At 38.6% G+C, this 17,112-nt stretch overlaps 1 protein-coding gene across 1 annotated transcript; it reads left to right on the plus strand.

The window, feature by feature from the left end:
- Positions 1–1,755: 1,755 nt before the first annotated feature.
- On the plus strand, positions 1,756–14,588 carry DTWD1 (DTW domain containing 1). Its single transcript, XM_036389943.2, has 8 exons — positions 1,756–2,389; positions 2,685–2,963; positions 4,007–4,150; positions 5,005–5,278; positions 8,532–8,757; positions 8,991–9,078; positions 10,802–10,803; positions 14,399–14,588. Exons 1-8 carry the CDS (start codon positions 2,372–2,374, stop codon positions 14,586–14,588), a joined length of 1,221 nt encoding a protein of 406 aa, XP_036245836.2. The 5' UTR covers positions 1,756–2,371.
- Positions 14,589–17,112: the final 2,524 nt, after the last annotated feature.

A 17,112-nucleotide genomic window follows, 5' to 3' on the forward strand; every position in this document is an offset into this window, starting at 1 on the left:
AATCCCACAGAAGAGATCCCATATTCCCTTCAGAGAGAGATTCAAAACAAGCAGAGGAATGTGGCAGCACAATTCCTCCAGCCAATAAATACGCTCTAAGGATTCTACTGGGTGACGGGGAAAATACAGAGTTTAAAAAAAAAAAAAAAAATTCTGATCTATCTTTCCTGGAGTTCTGACGGGAGTCAAAGCCGCTGCCTCACACCCCAGCGGCTCCCAGGCGGTGCCGCCTCACGGGAGAGGGCAGCGCTGGGCAGGGGACGCAGGGCAGGAAACACCTGGCGTGGGCCCAGCTGGGAACGGCGGGATTCTCCCCCCTGCCCAAGGAGCTGGAAGTGGTTTCTGGCCAGTTTTTTGTGACCCAAAGCACGGAACAGCCCATGCGGGGCGTGAGGCGCCCAGAGCAACGCAACCCCTCAGACAGAGGCGGCCCGCGGGAGCCGCGCTCAGCCCCGGGCTGTTTCCGTTCCACGCCTCCCCGCGGCGCCCGAGCCCGGCACTTTCGTTCCGGGGCCTGCGAGGGCCACGCGGGAGCCGCGGCGGGCAGCGGGTGAGGAGCGGGCGGTGCGGGGGCGCTGGAGCCGGGCGAGGAGCGGCTGAGGAGCTCCCGCGCCGGCGCGGCGGTGGCGGCAGGAGAGAGGAGGCAGCGCGGCTCGGGAGCGCCGAGGGGCCGCGCTGTGCGCGGGGCGGGCTCGGGCGGCCCGCGGTCGGAGGCGGCTTTGCGCCCACGGGGGCCGCGGTGCCGCTGCGGCGGCGGGACGGGGCCGCTCAGACCCCGAGCGGCAGAACCGCGCTGTTACCCGGGGGCAGAGGCAGCGGCCCAGGGCTGTGCCCGCCCAGCGCCCTGCGCTGTACGCCTGCAGAACCTTCACTCGGAGCCGGCCTGCGCTTACCCCGCTGGGCTGATAGCAGCGAGCAGCGGCATGGCCGGGGCTGTAGCACCCCAGAGCTGTACACCGCCCCCCGAGGTGCACCGGCCGACCTGCTGAGATGTTCTAGAATTGCGGCTGGAGTGTGGAGGGTACCCTCCACCGGCAGCGATTTACCAGGGATTTAGAGATGAGGTGCAGATGGAGTTGTTTAGTCTTAAAAATATCTGTCTGAAATGAGATTTGGATCTCAAAGTTCTAGTCTGTCATTTTCTGAAATGTACTGTACTACATGTATAGTGCTGCAGCCTGGGCCCAGCTATTAGTTTGAGGCCACAGCGTATCCCTTGTCAGCATCGATAACAAAAGTGCTCCAGGGTGTCACCGTTGAGCGGCACAGAGTGTAAGACATTCCACTGCAAAGAATCAGTTTGCAGGCTGGGAATGCATGTCCAATTCCAGGGCCTCTCGCCCTCTGCTTCTTGAGGAAACTTGATAATAGCACAGGTTGCTCTGAGATGTAAACTATACTGGCTTTATCTCAGAGAAACTTGAAAGCAAATCACACTAGAAAATTCGTATGCATATTAGATTTTGTGTTTATTTGAGTGGACTTCCCTGACCTTTCAAAAGTTAGACCTTGGCAGAGGCAGAGGGGAAGGTATCATAGCATGCATGAGTATTTAATTTTACCAGAAAATAACAATTTTTTCTGGGATTGATTTTAATTTGGTGTTGGAAACTTAGCTTAGCTTTTTGGTTTTGTTACTTTCCAATTACATTACACTTGATTTTATTTAAACGCTTCATTTTGGATTACATTTCAGGACTTACTGTTTGTTTGTTTTTGTTAAATATGACTTTGCTACACGATTTCATAAGTGTGATCCTTGACATGAAAAAGTAAACCTAAATTAGCTGAAAGTAAATCCTGAGAAGAACTTCTTTCATTGCATGTTATGCAGCACAAAGTGCCAAAGGCAGTTTATAACTACTGCAGGCTGTGCAGGCTCCTGGCTGGGGCTGCTTGGGGGCTGAGAGAGCAGTGAGAGGGGGCTGTGAGAGCACAGCAGCACTAATTCTGTCTGCCCCAGGGTGGGCACATGGTCACGTTTCTCATGCCTTGCTACATGGTGAAAATTCTGTGCCAGCTGTAGAGGGTGAGACAACAGCTGTCCTGAAGAAAGCCTGACAAAAATCCATTGATGATACTAAATAAACACAAACTTGTGGAAGTCTAGACTGAGTCAGCACTTACTATCTGGAACATGGGGCACCAAAGCCCTTTTCTAGCTGTTACTTTTCTGCCTCAAGCTCTTCTCCTGGAAAATTTCTTCTATTTCACAAAGTTCTATCCAACAGGGATTTCATTCAGGTTATTTGGTTGGCCCACACGCAATAAATTTTAGGATAGAGATCTAAATTAGCACAATTAACTTTTGTCTTACAAATTTCTATCCTGTAGGCATATACTTCCTTGTCAGTAGTCATGTTGGAGATAAATGGGATTGCTCATCCAGGTAAACACTGCTTACAGTGTTTTCATAAAACTTTTAGGCACAGATCTTAACAACAGAGAAATAATAGACATCTGCAGGACTTAAATAAGTGGGATAGTGAATGTGCATCTGTGCATTAAGGATGCAGATCTCAAGTTCTTTCCAGTTTATCTCATGCAAATCTTTTGAATCAGATGATTTTATTATTCTTTCTGTTGTAGGAAACCTGTTCTTAAATAGGATAATACAGAATATTTTCCAGTAGATTAGTTCATAGTAATTGGCTTTTTATTTAACAACATTTTGTCTGTTTCAGCTAACCATGTCTTTAAATTCATCTACACTTTTAAATGAAGGAAATGCTCAAGGAGCAAAAAGAAATACTGAGTGTTTGGAAAGCCTACTGCAGAGTCCATCACCTATTCAAGATAATCCACTTCAACAATTACAGTTAGCATCCCAGGAAGTACTGGAAAAAGCAAAAAGGAGTGGGAGATCAAAATGCCCCCGATGCAATAGTTCAAGGATGTTTTATTGTTATACATGCTTTGTTCCTGTTGAAACTGTCCCTACCAAAGAAATTCCAACTGTGAAGGTTAGTATTTCTTAATAATTTTTTATAATATCTTTGGGGTTTTAGTTACTGTGGACAGAGAATAGTCTGTCTGCAGCCATTTCTTTTCTGACTCAGTCTTTACAGACGTTCATTTTGAACACAGTTATAAGTATGAATAAACTACAGTTAGATAAAATTACTGTTCTTACTTGAGGAATTACATGTACAAACACTGAAAATGTTCCAGTCCTCACATAAACATGTATGTATCTTCTAGATGAGAATATAGGCTGAAGTCACTCAGCTTCTCATGCAATTGTGTTTCCACTTAGTTGTAGAAAGTTTCTTTATGGTGCTCTTGCACATTCTTCAGTTTCTAATAACTGTGGCCAGAAAACGTTATATTGTGAACAAAACCTTTGTCCAAAACCAAGGGTGAATTTTACATAAAATGTGACCTAAAAGACATTCCTATATGTCATGGTTCTATAATTCAGATAACTGCTGTTAAAATATAAATAGTAAAATGCCTTTCAGCTGAGTTACTTGGGGGAACTATCAGAAAGGACTGAGACAATTTGCAAAATCAGTTAGGATATAAGATGCATTTTGAAGACAGTGGAGTTTGAAAGCATCATAAAAAGACTTTAGAAGTACTTTTGAAATTTGACCTAGTAAACTTAGGTATATTTTCATTGAAATAGTAATTTTCACAGTTGGGTGAATACCTAGTAGAGATAGAACCATTATATTGCTCAAATTAAGACCACATCCAGCTTACCTTATTGATTCTATTTCTGTAGATTTTACCACACTACTGCTGGCAGCATTCCAAAGTGCATCACTGCTTACTTAGCTATTTGCATAAATTGAATGTAGTAGGTGCTTCTTCTCACTTGTCTCTAGTTTAGTTCTAAACCTATAAAAAAATCATCACATACATTTTAATTACACACCCATAGGAATTTCTTCCAAATTTTGAATAAGTTCTTGTTTGTTTCTAATAGATAAGTTCTTGTAAGTTTCTAATAGATGTTTGCAAATATGATGATGAACACTGCTTTTTTCTCCTTTTACTCTAGTTACCTTTGAAGATTGACATTATTAAACACCCAAACGAAACAGACGGCAAAAGCACCGCTGTGCACGCTAAGCTCCTGGCACCTGATGATGTTACAATTTATAAATACCCTTGCATTCCAGAGTATGAAGAGAAGAGACACGAAGTAAGAGATTCTCTAGAGATAGCCAGGTCTGTGCTGGGGAGGTGCAGCTTCCTCCTGCAGTGGTAGTGCCCTGCAGGGAGGAAACCACTGCTCATTAGTGCAGTCCATCCTGTGCTCTCTCAAAGATTAGCTCTGCAGACACACAGTTCTGGACTGTAACCTTTCCTCCAAAGCTGAAAGACTGCAGCACTATTTAACCACCTTGAATTTTCTATGTTCATCTCCTCACATAATGGAGAATTGGATTTACTGTGTATCTTAAGAAATGTTTTGCCTATAAATGAAAGTATTCAACTTGAAGCAAGTTAAACAGCAGTTGAATCTTGTGCTCATATTTAGCAGCTGCAATATTTAAACCTCCTTAAAATTTTAACATTCACTATGACACAGGAAAACAAGTAAAATTCAAGTCTTGTCTATCATAGCATAGAGCACAAAAAAAAAGAGTTATGAACTCGGATGTGTATGTTCATCTAAATGGTAAGCTATCCTTTTTGGCCCTCCTGCCCCATATACTGCAGTGACAAGTGACATTTGAACTTCCTCAGGGCAGACACCATTGTCTCAGCTGAAAAATCTTCTTAAACAGAAGTGTTAGAGTTGATAGTAGAGGCATGAAAGTAACATTAATTAAAAATCTCTGTTAAGGATCTCAATTCATTAACATGTTTTTAACATGGATTTAACACTGTATTGGACAATAGAATATTTTTAAGAGATACTATTTCATCTTGTCCTGATTTAAATGTTTATAGACATTTATATAAATGTTTATAGACATTAAATGTCTAATATGACAATTCCTGTTGTTCTGTTAGATTTTATTGACAGATCTCTTTGTTTTCTCCATTCAGATAGCACTTATATTTCCTGGCCCAAATTCAGTTTCAGTTAAAGATATTGCTTTCCATCTCCAAAAGTACACCAAGAAAAGTGTCTGTCCTAGTGATGATGACTGTTCCAGAGAGCCCCTTCTTAAACAAGCAAAAATAGAACCTGAAGCAGAAAAAAATCCAAATGAATGCATCTCAAGCAGCAGGAGTGAAGGCACTAGACTGAAGAAAATAATATTTATTGACAGTACCTGGAATCAAACTAACAAGATAATAACTGATGAACGACTTCAAGGTAAAAAAATACAAGTTGATACTGAGACATTATTGCTGCAGAAATGATTAAGGGACATATGTCTATAACAGACCTGAGCACAATGTAAGCTTGTATGTACCCCTATCTCTGAGTGTCTGTGAAGGATTCAGCAGCCTGTTCCAGGGCTGTAAAATACTTCCTGAGCCAAAGAAAGCAGAAATTGTTAATTCTTTAAAAAGTTTTTGTCTTAGGTTCTTTACAAGAAGTTTACATTTAAGCATTCTAATTAAAACCACAAAAGACAAAACAATTTAGCAATAGCATTCCATTTCCTTTGAGATGAATAGGAGTTTGAAAATACTTTCATTAGTGCAAAAAGTGCACTTAGCTGGGAGGCAGGTTGTCAAGTTTGTATGCAATATACATACATATATATATATATATATATATATATACACACACACACATATACACTACTACTGCTTCACACTAGATCCTACAAGGAATTTCACAGACTTTCTTGCATAGAAGATGGATGTTGCCTTGCTGTCTAGTCAGTTTATTAAAGAATCCCACATGTTAGTATGATATATTGGCTAATTAAAATCCTGTTATAAGTACTTAGTTTAACACAAAACATACTCTATCAGCTACGTTGAAGTATTACTGTAAAGATTAGAGGAATTGCATGTTAATGTAAGGCATTTGAAGTTTACTTTTAGAGGACAAATTCAAGGAAAATAACAGGCAGCCAGGGGAACTGAAAATTTCCATGGAAGCCTATGCATATATTAGTCAAAAAGTCTTAATTGGTGTTACTTTGGAGCTCTTGAATGGTGTCCAGTTTCCCCACGACAATGCTGATTTGATGTACTACTCTCTCCTTTCTAGAACATCTCAGTTCCAGCTGTTTTGCAGCTCCCTGGGTTCCTGAGCACCTTTCAGGATTGCTGTGAGGTTTAATAGTGTCATGCAAGTCAGTTTCTAGTATGAGAATTTTACCCATCCACACATTGGGTGTAACAGTGTGCACAGCCCGTGCATGTATTGCTTTCCTTAGTGCCTGTCATAAAGAACATAAATTGCATTAATACCCCTTTTAGAGATTGCAGTTTTCACTTCCAAGATGAATGGGGCAGAGTTTCCTTAGGCATAAACTGATGACATTTTTATGTTGTACATACATGAAAAATAGAGAACTGTTTTCATTTTTCAGTTCAATTGCAAATGAAGTCATCATCCAGCAAAATATCCATCATATGTTAAAGTTCAAAAAGGAGTGTTCATAATTCCAAATAAAAAGTAATTGCCATACTTATTAGGATTAAGTTACAAGAAATATTGAAGGAAAACATTCATGAAGCCAAGAAAACATAAAGAAAAGCCTTGTGTTTTGTAAGCCTATATTTATGTAGACAGTAAATCTAGTAAATTGTGCTGCAAGAGAAAGCAAATGAGTACATCGATCTTAAAATTAGCTGAGAGAACTTGGACAAAAGATAGTTCTATATCTTGGAAACGTGTTAATATATCTTTAGAAAACAAAACTAAATCAGTTAAAGACAAGAAATACATGAGAGTTGGTAATGTCTAGGATTGATTACTTCATTAAAAGTGATCCCCAGATCAGAAAACAATCAGTTGAATTTAATGTTAATGATGACTTTCTCACATGAGTGATGGAGCTTATTGGCAACATCACATGATTGTTAAAGAAACTGATTGCTTTGGGTTTTTTCCCTGTAAGTTGTAACTGCTTTGTATCAGCCAAATATTTTATTAGCTTATTCATTAGCATTGTGGGGTTTCATGTGAAGGGTATTTGTAAGCAAACATTGCCTTTGGCTGTATACAGATCCAGTACAGATGAAACATGCTCACTAAACTTTTATCCTTAACCCCCTCTGGTTTTATTTTTTTTTTAATGAAAGGTACTAAAGTTTTTTTTTTTGAAAGTAACTGATACTCCACTTGTGGTAAGCTCAGTAGTGTCCATGGTCTTGCCTTCAGTGAACTTTTGTTTGTGTTCAAACCACAACTACGTGGGAGTTTATGCTGGAGGAATCATCCCTGAGATTTACTTCACTGCTTTTAGGGTGAAAGCACTGTGGATTTGATGGAAGTTTTCATTTTGGTTAGGCCTGAGAATTCAAGTGGTGAAGAGGGCAACAAGCTTGATGCAGTTTCCTCCTGCTATTTTAAGTTTCACATGTGTAGTATTATTAGAGGTAATAATTAGACTGTGTATGCTGTTTTGAGGTTTTGGTTCTGAAATGTCAGTAATAACACTGAAATTCAGGGACAGACTCTCCTGTTCAGGTTTGTTTTTGTTTTTAATGCAGTAATTGAGATTTCTTCTACAATGCAGGATACCATACCTTACTAACTGCAAAGCAAACAACTAAATCCTAACCCTAAACCTTTCTGAAACTTTCCTGTCCATAACTTCCAAGCAGTTCTTAGACCATACTGGTTTTTGTACTGTTACCTGTATTAAACTGTCCCATGAGACAGAGTATCAGATTATGATAGAAAAAGATAACTTTACAATCTGCTTCTGATATTGTTGACAGTGTACCCTGTTCTTCATGATCCAAGTGCCCATCCTGTTTAAAATTCATCTGAATAATAGAATAGTTACAGAGACTAAAGTAAAGATTTTTTTTTGTGCCATACAGACACCAAATTCCCTCTTTCATCTTAAGTGGGAATGCTTTTAGTATCTAATAAAGTTAATTGCAGGATGCTGTCATACTTACTCCTGAGTCATTTCAGTGATATTTCAGTTACTTAACAAGCATAAATTAAAAGTTCCTGGCTCTTGTAAATAGTCCTCACTTCAGCAACACTAACAGTCTAAGAGATTCTGTTTTACACTTGAAAAGTATTAACTTTGCAAAAGATGAAATAATAATTTTCTGAACATTGATGAGTCTTGTTAAGTGTGGATTTCACTCTTGCCATGTGAAGCGACTCTGCAGTTTACTGAGGGCTGTGTTGCTGTTTGAATGAAAGGATAACTTGTAATTAACTGCAGATTTGAAGATTGTAACCTAGGAATTACAGCACTTCATTAAATTCCAAAGTGATCCAAAAAGGGGGATTAAATTATTGCCTCAGTTTTACAGATCAAAAGTGTAGGTACAGGAAGAGAAATTATTTTCATGCAGGCACTGAGCAGGTTAGCAGCAAAGTCAGAAAACAAAACTAAAGTCTTGGTGCTAAAGTCTTGTTTGACATTCTGGCCACCAATCCACATTGTCTAATCTAGGTCATCTTTTTTCCTTGACAGGGTTACTGCAAATTGAGTTGAAGACAAGGAAAACGTGCTTTTGGCGTCATCAGAAGGGAAAACCAGATACATACCTTTCCACAATAGAAGCAATTTATTATTTCCTTGTGGACTATCATCAGGAGATTTTGAAAGAGAGCTACAAAGGACAATATGATAATCTGCTTTTTTTCTTTTCATTTATGTATACGTTGATTAAAGATGCCAAGTGTTGTGCAGGAAAAGAGTAAGTTGTCTGTCGGTGCATGACACTACTTTTTCTTGTAATAATAAACTGCACAAACATAACTAGGATTTTTTTTTTGGAAATAGACTGTACTCTAAATAATGTCCAGAAGTGGGCTGCAGACCTCCTCCCGCACGCTTGAGGTTGTAGAACTGCTCACATCAGCAGTCTTATTAGAGTTACTTATTTGAAAACAGTTACATTTTCCTAAAAATTCAACCTTCAACCTACAGGCCTGATGTGCTCACTGTGATGAGCACATTTCCTGAGATGGGAGTGGAGGACCTGACCTCTCTTGCTGTAAGAAGTGATCTCTTAACTGTAAGAAGGAATTAGCATGCTGGCTTTCCATTGTGACTAATACTTCTGTCAGATGTTTTCTTTGTGGTTTACACAGCAATACTGATTTTGCCTTCGTGGCATCAAAGGCGTACTGAATGAGCAGATGGTGTTTAGTTGCTGGGGTGAATGGCAGCAATAGAGAATGAAAGAGCACATTAATTGAATATTAATTATATACTTTCATGATTAATTCTGGAAATTTCTTCTAGTAATAAAAAAGTGGTCTCTTTAAACACTGTTATACAATGTATGATTTCTGTAGTACCATTCGTGTACTCTTATATTAGGATTATTCTCAAATTCTTGGGTAATTTTAGACTTCTTCAAACAAATTTAGTTAAGTGTTTATTATTGTTATATATTATTATTTGAGGGAGCACTAACCTAACAAATGTCACTATGGCATATTGTAGGCACCACAAATACTGGTTCTGACCATAATATTTCTGACAAGGCTTCCTTAAACTAGGCAGGCTGTCAATCTGCTCTGCTTTTCCTTTTGCAGTAAAGGGGCAGATTAGAACAGTCTCAGTAAGACTTTGTGCTGATGGGAGTTTTGTCATGGTTGTAGTGCTGCTGTCAGAGTCATCAGGTGTGAATAGAGTTTTGCCAACCTACACCAGCACAGCCAGTGCTGGCAGAGAGAACAGACCTGAGCTTTAGAGCAGAGTTATATGAATATATTTTAGATCACACATTGATAATTATATTCCTAAGGTAGAAAAAAAAATTATTAAAGGTACAATATAAGATGGATAAATATTTCTGGATATTCTTAGAAATGTGTTACTTAAAATATATCTTGTCAAAGTGATAGACTGAAAAATTACAATAGATTATTTTTTAAACAAAACATCAAAGTTTTTGTTATCATTTGTAGCATACTCTCTAGGAGGCCACTCACACACCCTGGTGAACATAGAAATAATGTCTTGGAAAATACTTCAAGAAAATGTTTTTATACTTACACAGCAGTCCACACAGGCTCAAATAGCTGGTTTGTAAAAAAGAAACCTGCGTTTTTAATAGTGAAAAAAACCCTGCATTTCAAGGTGAAATCTTAATATTGTTTCAAACACAAGATACAAATACACTCTCTTACATCATACCTCATATTGGTGTGCTTATCTGTACAAGCACATATAAAAATGTATTGCAGTGGACAACAAAAACATATCCCCATTTGCAGAACAAAATGCTGGTTATGTTATGAACTTATGAAATGTGCATGAACTATAACAGCACCACAGGAAACACAGGCTTGAAGTCAGAATTAGAAAGATAATTTTTATATCTATCTATATATTGAGCTCATGTGCCAAGCAATGAGAAAAATCAGCAGTTGTGTCTCAGTGCTATTGAAACAACACTGCCTATTCATTTGGTTCTTATTGCTATTGAGAGGCTATTTTGGCTTTTTAAAATGATTAATGTTATTTCCTTTGGTATGAATTTTGATAGTCTTTTGACATTTCCATCTGTTCTTGTATTTCCTAAACAAAGATTGTTGGGGTTTTTTTTTTTTTAATCACACAAGTATAATAGCTTGAGAAGGAAACTTTCACCCACTTTAAATAAACAAAATAAAATTAACCCACTGACCTAATGTTTTACAAGAACCAGAGAGAAAAATCTGGGGGGAGATGGGGAGTTACTTCCAAGACACATTTCCCTGAAAACATGTTTTTTATTTAAGAAGCAGAGGTCAGATAAAAGCTTGTATAAGCTGTTCTTCATTACTTTTGGAAAATAGTTTCATAAGGTGAAAAATTGTTTCCAAATTTAAGTTTTGTGTATCTCACTTTATTTGAACAATGGGAATTAAGAACCTTTTCCAAAAGAAAATAAGTTTTAATTCTCAGATGAAATTAATGTACAGAAAGGATTTTAGATCTGGTATACTGTGTCCAGGAACTGGGTTCAGATTCTTTTTCTTCCAGTGCAACCTCAGTGTAATGCAAAAGTCATTTGTTACACCAAGGGACATAGGCACACCTAATATCTGTAATTCTTTACAGTCTGTTGCTGTTCCTCTGATAACCTTTTATGGGGGCAGGAAGGAGGTTTTTGTCACTTCTGCTGCAAATCTGTCTTGTCTGAGCAGCAGATGTAGTTGCCCTTTCTCTCATATATATAAAAATATTTACATCCTCTATTTATTTTTGATGTTGTTATAAGAAGCCAAACCAAGTCATCCATCTCACACTGAAAGCATCTTAGTACAACTGATACATTTCCCCAGCTTCGAGACTAAAGAAAAATTTTGTTCCACTAAATGAAAGCAATGAAGTGGTTAATCCTTTCAAGTGCAATTAGCAGCACTGACCTCCCTGTTCTTTAAATTGAGGGTCATGGGGAGGTAAGGGCCAGTTCTGGGCCTTTTCTTTCATATCAGAATACCCCTTCACTATCTCTTCTGTTTCCAAAAACATCAGAGACCAAGAGAGAAAAACAGGCTTCTGCTTCCATTAGCAGTAACTTAAACAGCCATAAGTTAAAGGGGGAGGAAAAGGAAGAGCATCTCTATCTCCTCTCACAAGAGGAGACATCTGGCCTCCTGTGGGGAGGCCCCAGATAACAAAGAACCTGTCAATGCAAACCTCCACGATGTGTTCAGAGAACCATTTTACCTGCAGTCTGGCTCATTCATTTCCTGCCACTGAAGCCATCTGCTTTTGCTTATTGTGGGTATTTTTGTTCTTTGTTTGGCCAGGAGCATGAAGTGGCTTCACTTTAGCATGCCTGTAAGCTAGGTCAGAGGGAGTATTTAATCCTTTTCTCAAAATGAATAAGAGAGGGAGCTGCTGCAAAAAACAATTCCTTTCCTGGAAGGTAGCAGAAATGTCATCCAAGCCGAGGTTGAATAAAGGGTCATGACAGTGCATGGGGTAAAGATACATTGAGATTGAAAAGAGATGCCAACTTGGAAGCTACAGCACAACTCCCAAAGCACTTGTAATCTTACCTGATTTAAATCCTTTGCTACTGCTTCTTGCAATTTTTGAGTCCATCTGGTTTTCCACATAATGTTCTTCAGGCCCAACTGCAGAGTAATACAAGGATCTGTTCTTACCTTGCCCTTGCATTGTGTTTCAGTACTTGCCTGAATGCTCTAAATATCAGTCTACATAAATGATAGTTATAGCATACTTGTACAAAATGTAATGTGATTTAAAATCCATCCTACCTACCCCTACCTTCAAAAGTGCCAAAAGAAGAAGGGAGGGAGGGAAACTTCCTATTAATTTCCCATAATTTACTATGACACAATTCATACACTCCCAGATGCCATTAACTTGTGTCTCAGAGTATTCTGGGACACAAAAGTTAATGGTGATTGCAGCACATTTCCAACAGGAAAGCTTTCTCACTAAGATCAAAATATGTGGCAGTTAAACTCCTGATCCACTGATACCAGAATATGAGGCCACCTACTAAGGTACTGAAGGACTCAACATAGTTCCTAAACTGTTATTCCTTGTCTTGAAGGACACCATTTTAGTAAAATTCTAATGCTGTCATTAAGAATGTTAATTGTGACTGATCAAACTTAGTAATACCAACATTTAAAGGAAGTGTTCATATGAAAAATCTACCAGATTCTTCCTGTTTGCTTGTTGGGAAAGATAGCATGTATCTGCCATTTTACGGATTCAGAAAAGAAATGAGATGCTGTGGAATTTAGAAAGTAGTCTATCACATAAAACTACTCATAGTGGTGTGATTTCTTCACCCCTATCTGCCAGAAATAAATTCAAATAATTCTGAAGTTCCAGAGTAAGAGGTGGGAACTAGTTCTCTAATGCAAAACAGACAGCAGACTGTATTTTCACATCATGGAAAGTGGAAATTTTTGTCTAACTTTAGCAATACTGGTGCGGTTGCCACATGATTTTACTGCTGACTTCTCAGACCACTGGTGTTGCAATAGGATGTTTAGAAACATACCACAGAAGAGTGAACAGAAGAGAATGTGCTCCACCAACATACCCCAGACTGAATCCTGCTCCTTCTCTGATCCTGTGCACTGAGCTTCCCTTACTTGTAAAAGTAATTTTTGCCTCTGAATAAAGTGTCCATCTATGAACCTGGGCCTGTAAGCCAGTTTAACTGGCATGAAATCTAAAAGCTTTAGTACAATTCTTGAAATTATTTCCTTTGGAGATGGATACTAATGAACTGAAGAGAATCAAACTCCTTTAGATTTAAAAAAGGATCCTTTTGTCTTTTCTACAGAAGAACAATACTTGGGGTTCCAGCAAAAGAAGCTTGTTCAAGCTGCAACTCAGCCTTCATTTAATTTCCTAAAATTAAATAAAAATTGTGTATTTCAAGAACATCATAATGTTTTATTTCTTTCAAAAATTATTTTTGAGGTTTTAGTTTCATGACTAAATAGTTTGCCAAATGCAGCATGAATTTCAGCTGACCTGAAACTGTATTTTCTAGTGATAGTACTGCTGGAACATGCAGTATAGTTTTTCTGTTTGCAGGTTTCCTTTGGGCAGAAGCAATGCTACAGTCTTTTTCTTTTTTCATGTTTACAGCAGACAAGGAAGCAACTTGATACAGCTTCCATTGTCAGAAGCATCATATAACACACCTCAGTCTACTTGAGGCAGTCGGATCACATTACTTCCTCTTAACCTCAAATATGTCTGAGTGTGGTGACAGTATTGGCTTTACTCTGCATACCTGTGTTGGTTAAGAATACAAAAGTGCTTGCATTCTATTCTATGGTGACTGTGTTGGCAAAAAAATATAACATAGAAAGCTTTACATCACCAAAATCTTCCTCTTTTCTCTGAATATGGCTTACTTTTTCCAGAAAACTGGTTTAAAACCAATGCCTGAGGCAGCTGCCGGGGAATTGGCAAAACTAACAAAAGTAGACTCTTGAATGCAGAATGCTCTCTAAGGTGGGCATGGCTGGTTTTGCTCATTTTAAAAGAATTCTTTGAAAAAGAATGAAGCCCATGAAAACTAACACAGTAGATTCAAACAATCAAGGTAACATGCAATACTTGCGCTGCTCCAACATATGGATGGTCTGATGGCAATGGCCAGGATTTGGTTTTCTAGGCCTCTGCAAAGTTCTGCCCTTTCTATATAGACAGTGGTGATTTTCAGCTAAACATGTGCCTTTGTTTATTCATCTTTGAGGCATTGATTTAGAAAATACATTGCTAGTTTATATTTCTATATGTTGGCACTTCTCTTGTAAGAAATTAATATATCATAACTAACTCTGTACTAAATTCTGTCACTGTCTTTCAGTACCTTGTTTTGTTTTCCAAAGTTCCAGTATTGGCATGCTACTGATAACAGAATTGGGATCTTCCTGTGCTGCTGAGTTTACTGTGTCATTTGCACCAGTGACCAGAGCCAAGTCTGTATCTCAGACAAAAAGGAAATATATTACAAAATGTGTTATTCTAAAAGGAAAAGCCACTGCTTCAAGTTATCAAGACAACACCAAAGCACATTAATCAAGCATACAATAAATGATGACAGTTTGTTGTTTCATCTGAATGAAAAAATTAAATCCATCTGTTGGTGTTCAAACCTAGAATCCAATCTTGGCAGTTCCATGTGCTAATGAAAACTATTGAAAAAATTTCATGCATTCTCTATGCAAGATATCATAAAAATAAATACTCCTAAGACTTAAGAGGCAGTGTTACGCAAGGCTGTGGTGAGGTCACTAAACAGAGCCCAAGTGTGGGATCTGAGGATGACGTGCATTATGTTATACCACATAGAGTAATTTCAACACTGCTCACTCACAGGCCAAACCTCCAATATCTGTTCTGATCAGCTCCTCACTTCCATGGCTCTGCATGCAAGAAGGTGGAATTTACACCAAATGCATTGGAGCACCAGGAATTAACATTTTAGTTATTCAAAAGGTTCCACCACTTAAGATAGTAGAACACAGCTCTAAACATTTCTTATAATTCCTAAAACCTCTAGCCATGCTGCTCATGAATGGTATATTTCTAGTGTAACACTATTGATAAAAATATAGGATTTTGTTTAGAGATTTAGCACCAGCAGTATCAAACAGATTTCCCTTGTCCTCCTCATGCTTATTGAGTCCTTCAAGGACCTCTTAATAGGCCTGAGAAATATCTGCAGAAGCAGCACTACTCCCTTGGCCCAACATACTTACCCATATGCTTACCAAGTTTAGGGTTTTTTTCCAAAGTTGTTCACAGTTTGCACAGTAAAGTCAAGCTTAACTGTCTGTACATTTGTTCAGTCTCCTAGAGTCTGTATTAAAATCAGCACCATGTCAGAGCTTCCATTTCTCTTGACCTTTCTAACTACAGGGCTGGCTGTGCTTCCCAGGAGCATGGCAACCTGAGAAGAATGAGAGAAGAATGTTTGTCTGTAGCATTTTTCTGTCTTCTGCAAGAGTCCTCCAAGTGACTGAGGGGCATGAGCCAAAGGAATTTAGTGTACTGTTACATGGAGAGCAACATGATCTAAGGCAACCATAGGTCTACTTTGAGCATAGAAGGGAACAAAAGCAGTCTAAACAAAAATGTCCCATTTCCCTGCTGTTTCAAGTTCTAAACTTCATGCAAATGTAATGTCAACAAACTTAAAGCATCAAATACATCAATGCAAGTAGATTATCCTCATTGACAGCAGTGAAGATACACTTATTTCAGATGTTTATGAAACACAGATACATAATCTTGTCTTTTCAATCTGAGTTTATAGGATAAAAAGTGAGTCAAACATTTTAATATTGTCAGCTGAAAACATTTGACATTGAGTCTTCTAGAAGCAGTAAATTCAAGATCCCATGGTACTAAACTTAGCTTGTAAATCTTCCTTTATGATCCATCTCCTGCATAGTTGCTTAGAACAAAGTCACCTAGATTGACTCCCATCTATTAAAGCTGGGTCCAGCGATGCAAAGCAGCTCTAAACCAGATAAAGCAGTGAAGAATTTTGTGAGGGAAATACAGTGTGTGCAAGGTGATACAAAAATCTGAAAAGGTGTTGTTGAAATGACCACATCCCCATCTGTCAGTGGCCTACATAGTCTCTAGTTTAATAGTGGAGAGCCTCAGAAGAAAGTGAAAGGCAGAGGTACTAGAGGGCCATCTTTGCCTTTTCTCCTAATGCTGCAGCTCATATGCATCTCCAGAGACACTATCACAGCTCTTACAGCCTTCCTTGCTTATGCAGTGTTGAATATATTAGGAAATATTAGGAAATATTTGCCATCCTTACAAAGTTAGGACTTATACAAAAAAAAATATCCAAAAGAGACCATTAAGTAAGTGAAAATTAAAACCACAAATCATTAACACCCTAAACATTGAAAATTTTATGTGCATATTTTTAACAATGCAGCATTCAACTTGGAATTCACAATTTTATCACAAGTAAAGCCCCTGACCCTTTTAAAAATAATTTCTTTAATCTTCAGGGGACGAGTATATCAACATTTCTAAACATTTCTATTTTTATCAAAATTTCTAAGACTTTGAGTGTTTTCTGCTGGATTTTTTTAATGTGACTATCCCAAATGAACTGCACTTAACATTACTTTCTACAGCAGCCTGCTTTGCTGGGGGAGGCACTTTGGCAATTCTCTTCCCATTTTTCCATATCCCTCTCCTCTCAGAGGCCCCTCATCATGATGACCCATTCCTTTGGCTACGGGCTGCATGCAGCTGCCTCTGAAAGACGCCAACTGTATTCTTGGGTCAGCTGGAGAAGTCAGCTTCATTCCAGCTGCAGGGATGTACAGCACCTCCAACGCCTGCGACTTGGGGCACAGAAGACCCAGGCTTCCCCTCAGGCTGCAGCAGAGGTGCAGAACATTTCAGCTGGCTACATAGCAGCTGCTCAATTGCTTTAGACAATTCAATGTACAAAAACTATTGTATTTAAGGATTTTCTGCTACATATTTGGAACCATTGTCTTTTGTTCACATGCCTTCATAGGCATTTGCAATTTTTTATAATGAAAGAAGAATGATTAGCTGGCAC

Source organism: Molothrus ater, chromosome 13, assembly GCF_012460135.2.
Source record: "Molothrus ater isolate BHLD 08-10-18 breed brown headed cowbird chromosome 13, BPBGC_Mater_1.1, whole genome shotgun sequence".
NCBI lineage: Eukaryota > Metazoa > Chordata > Aves > Passeriformes > Icteridae > Molothrus > Molothrus ater.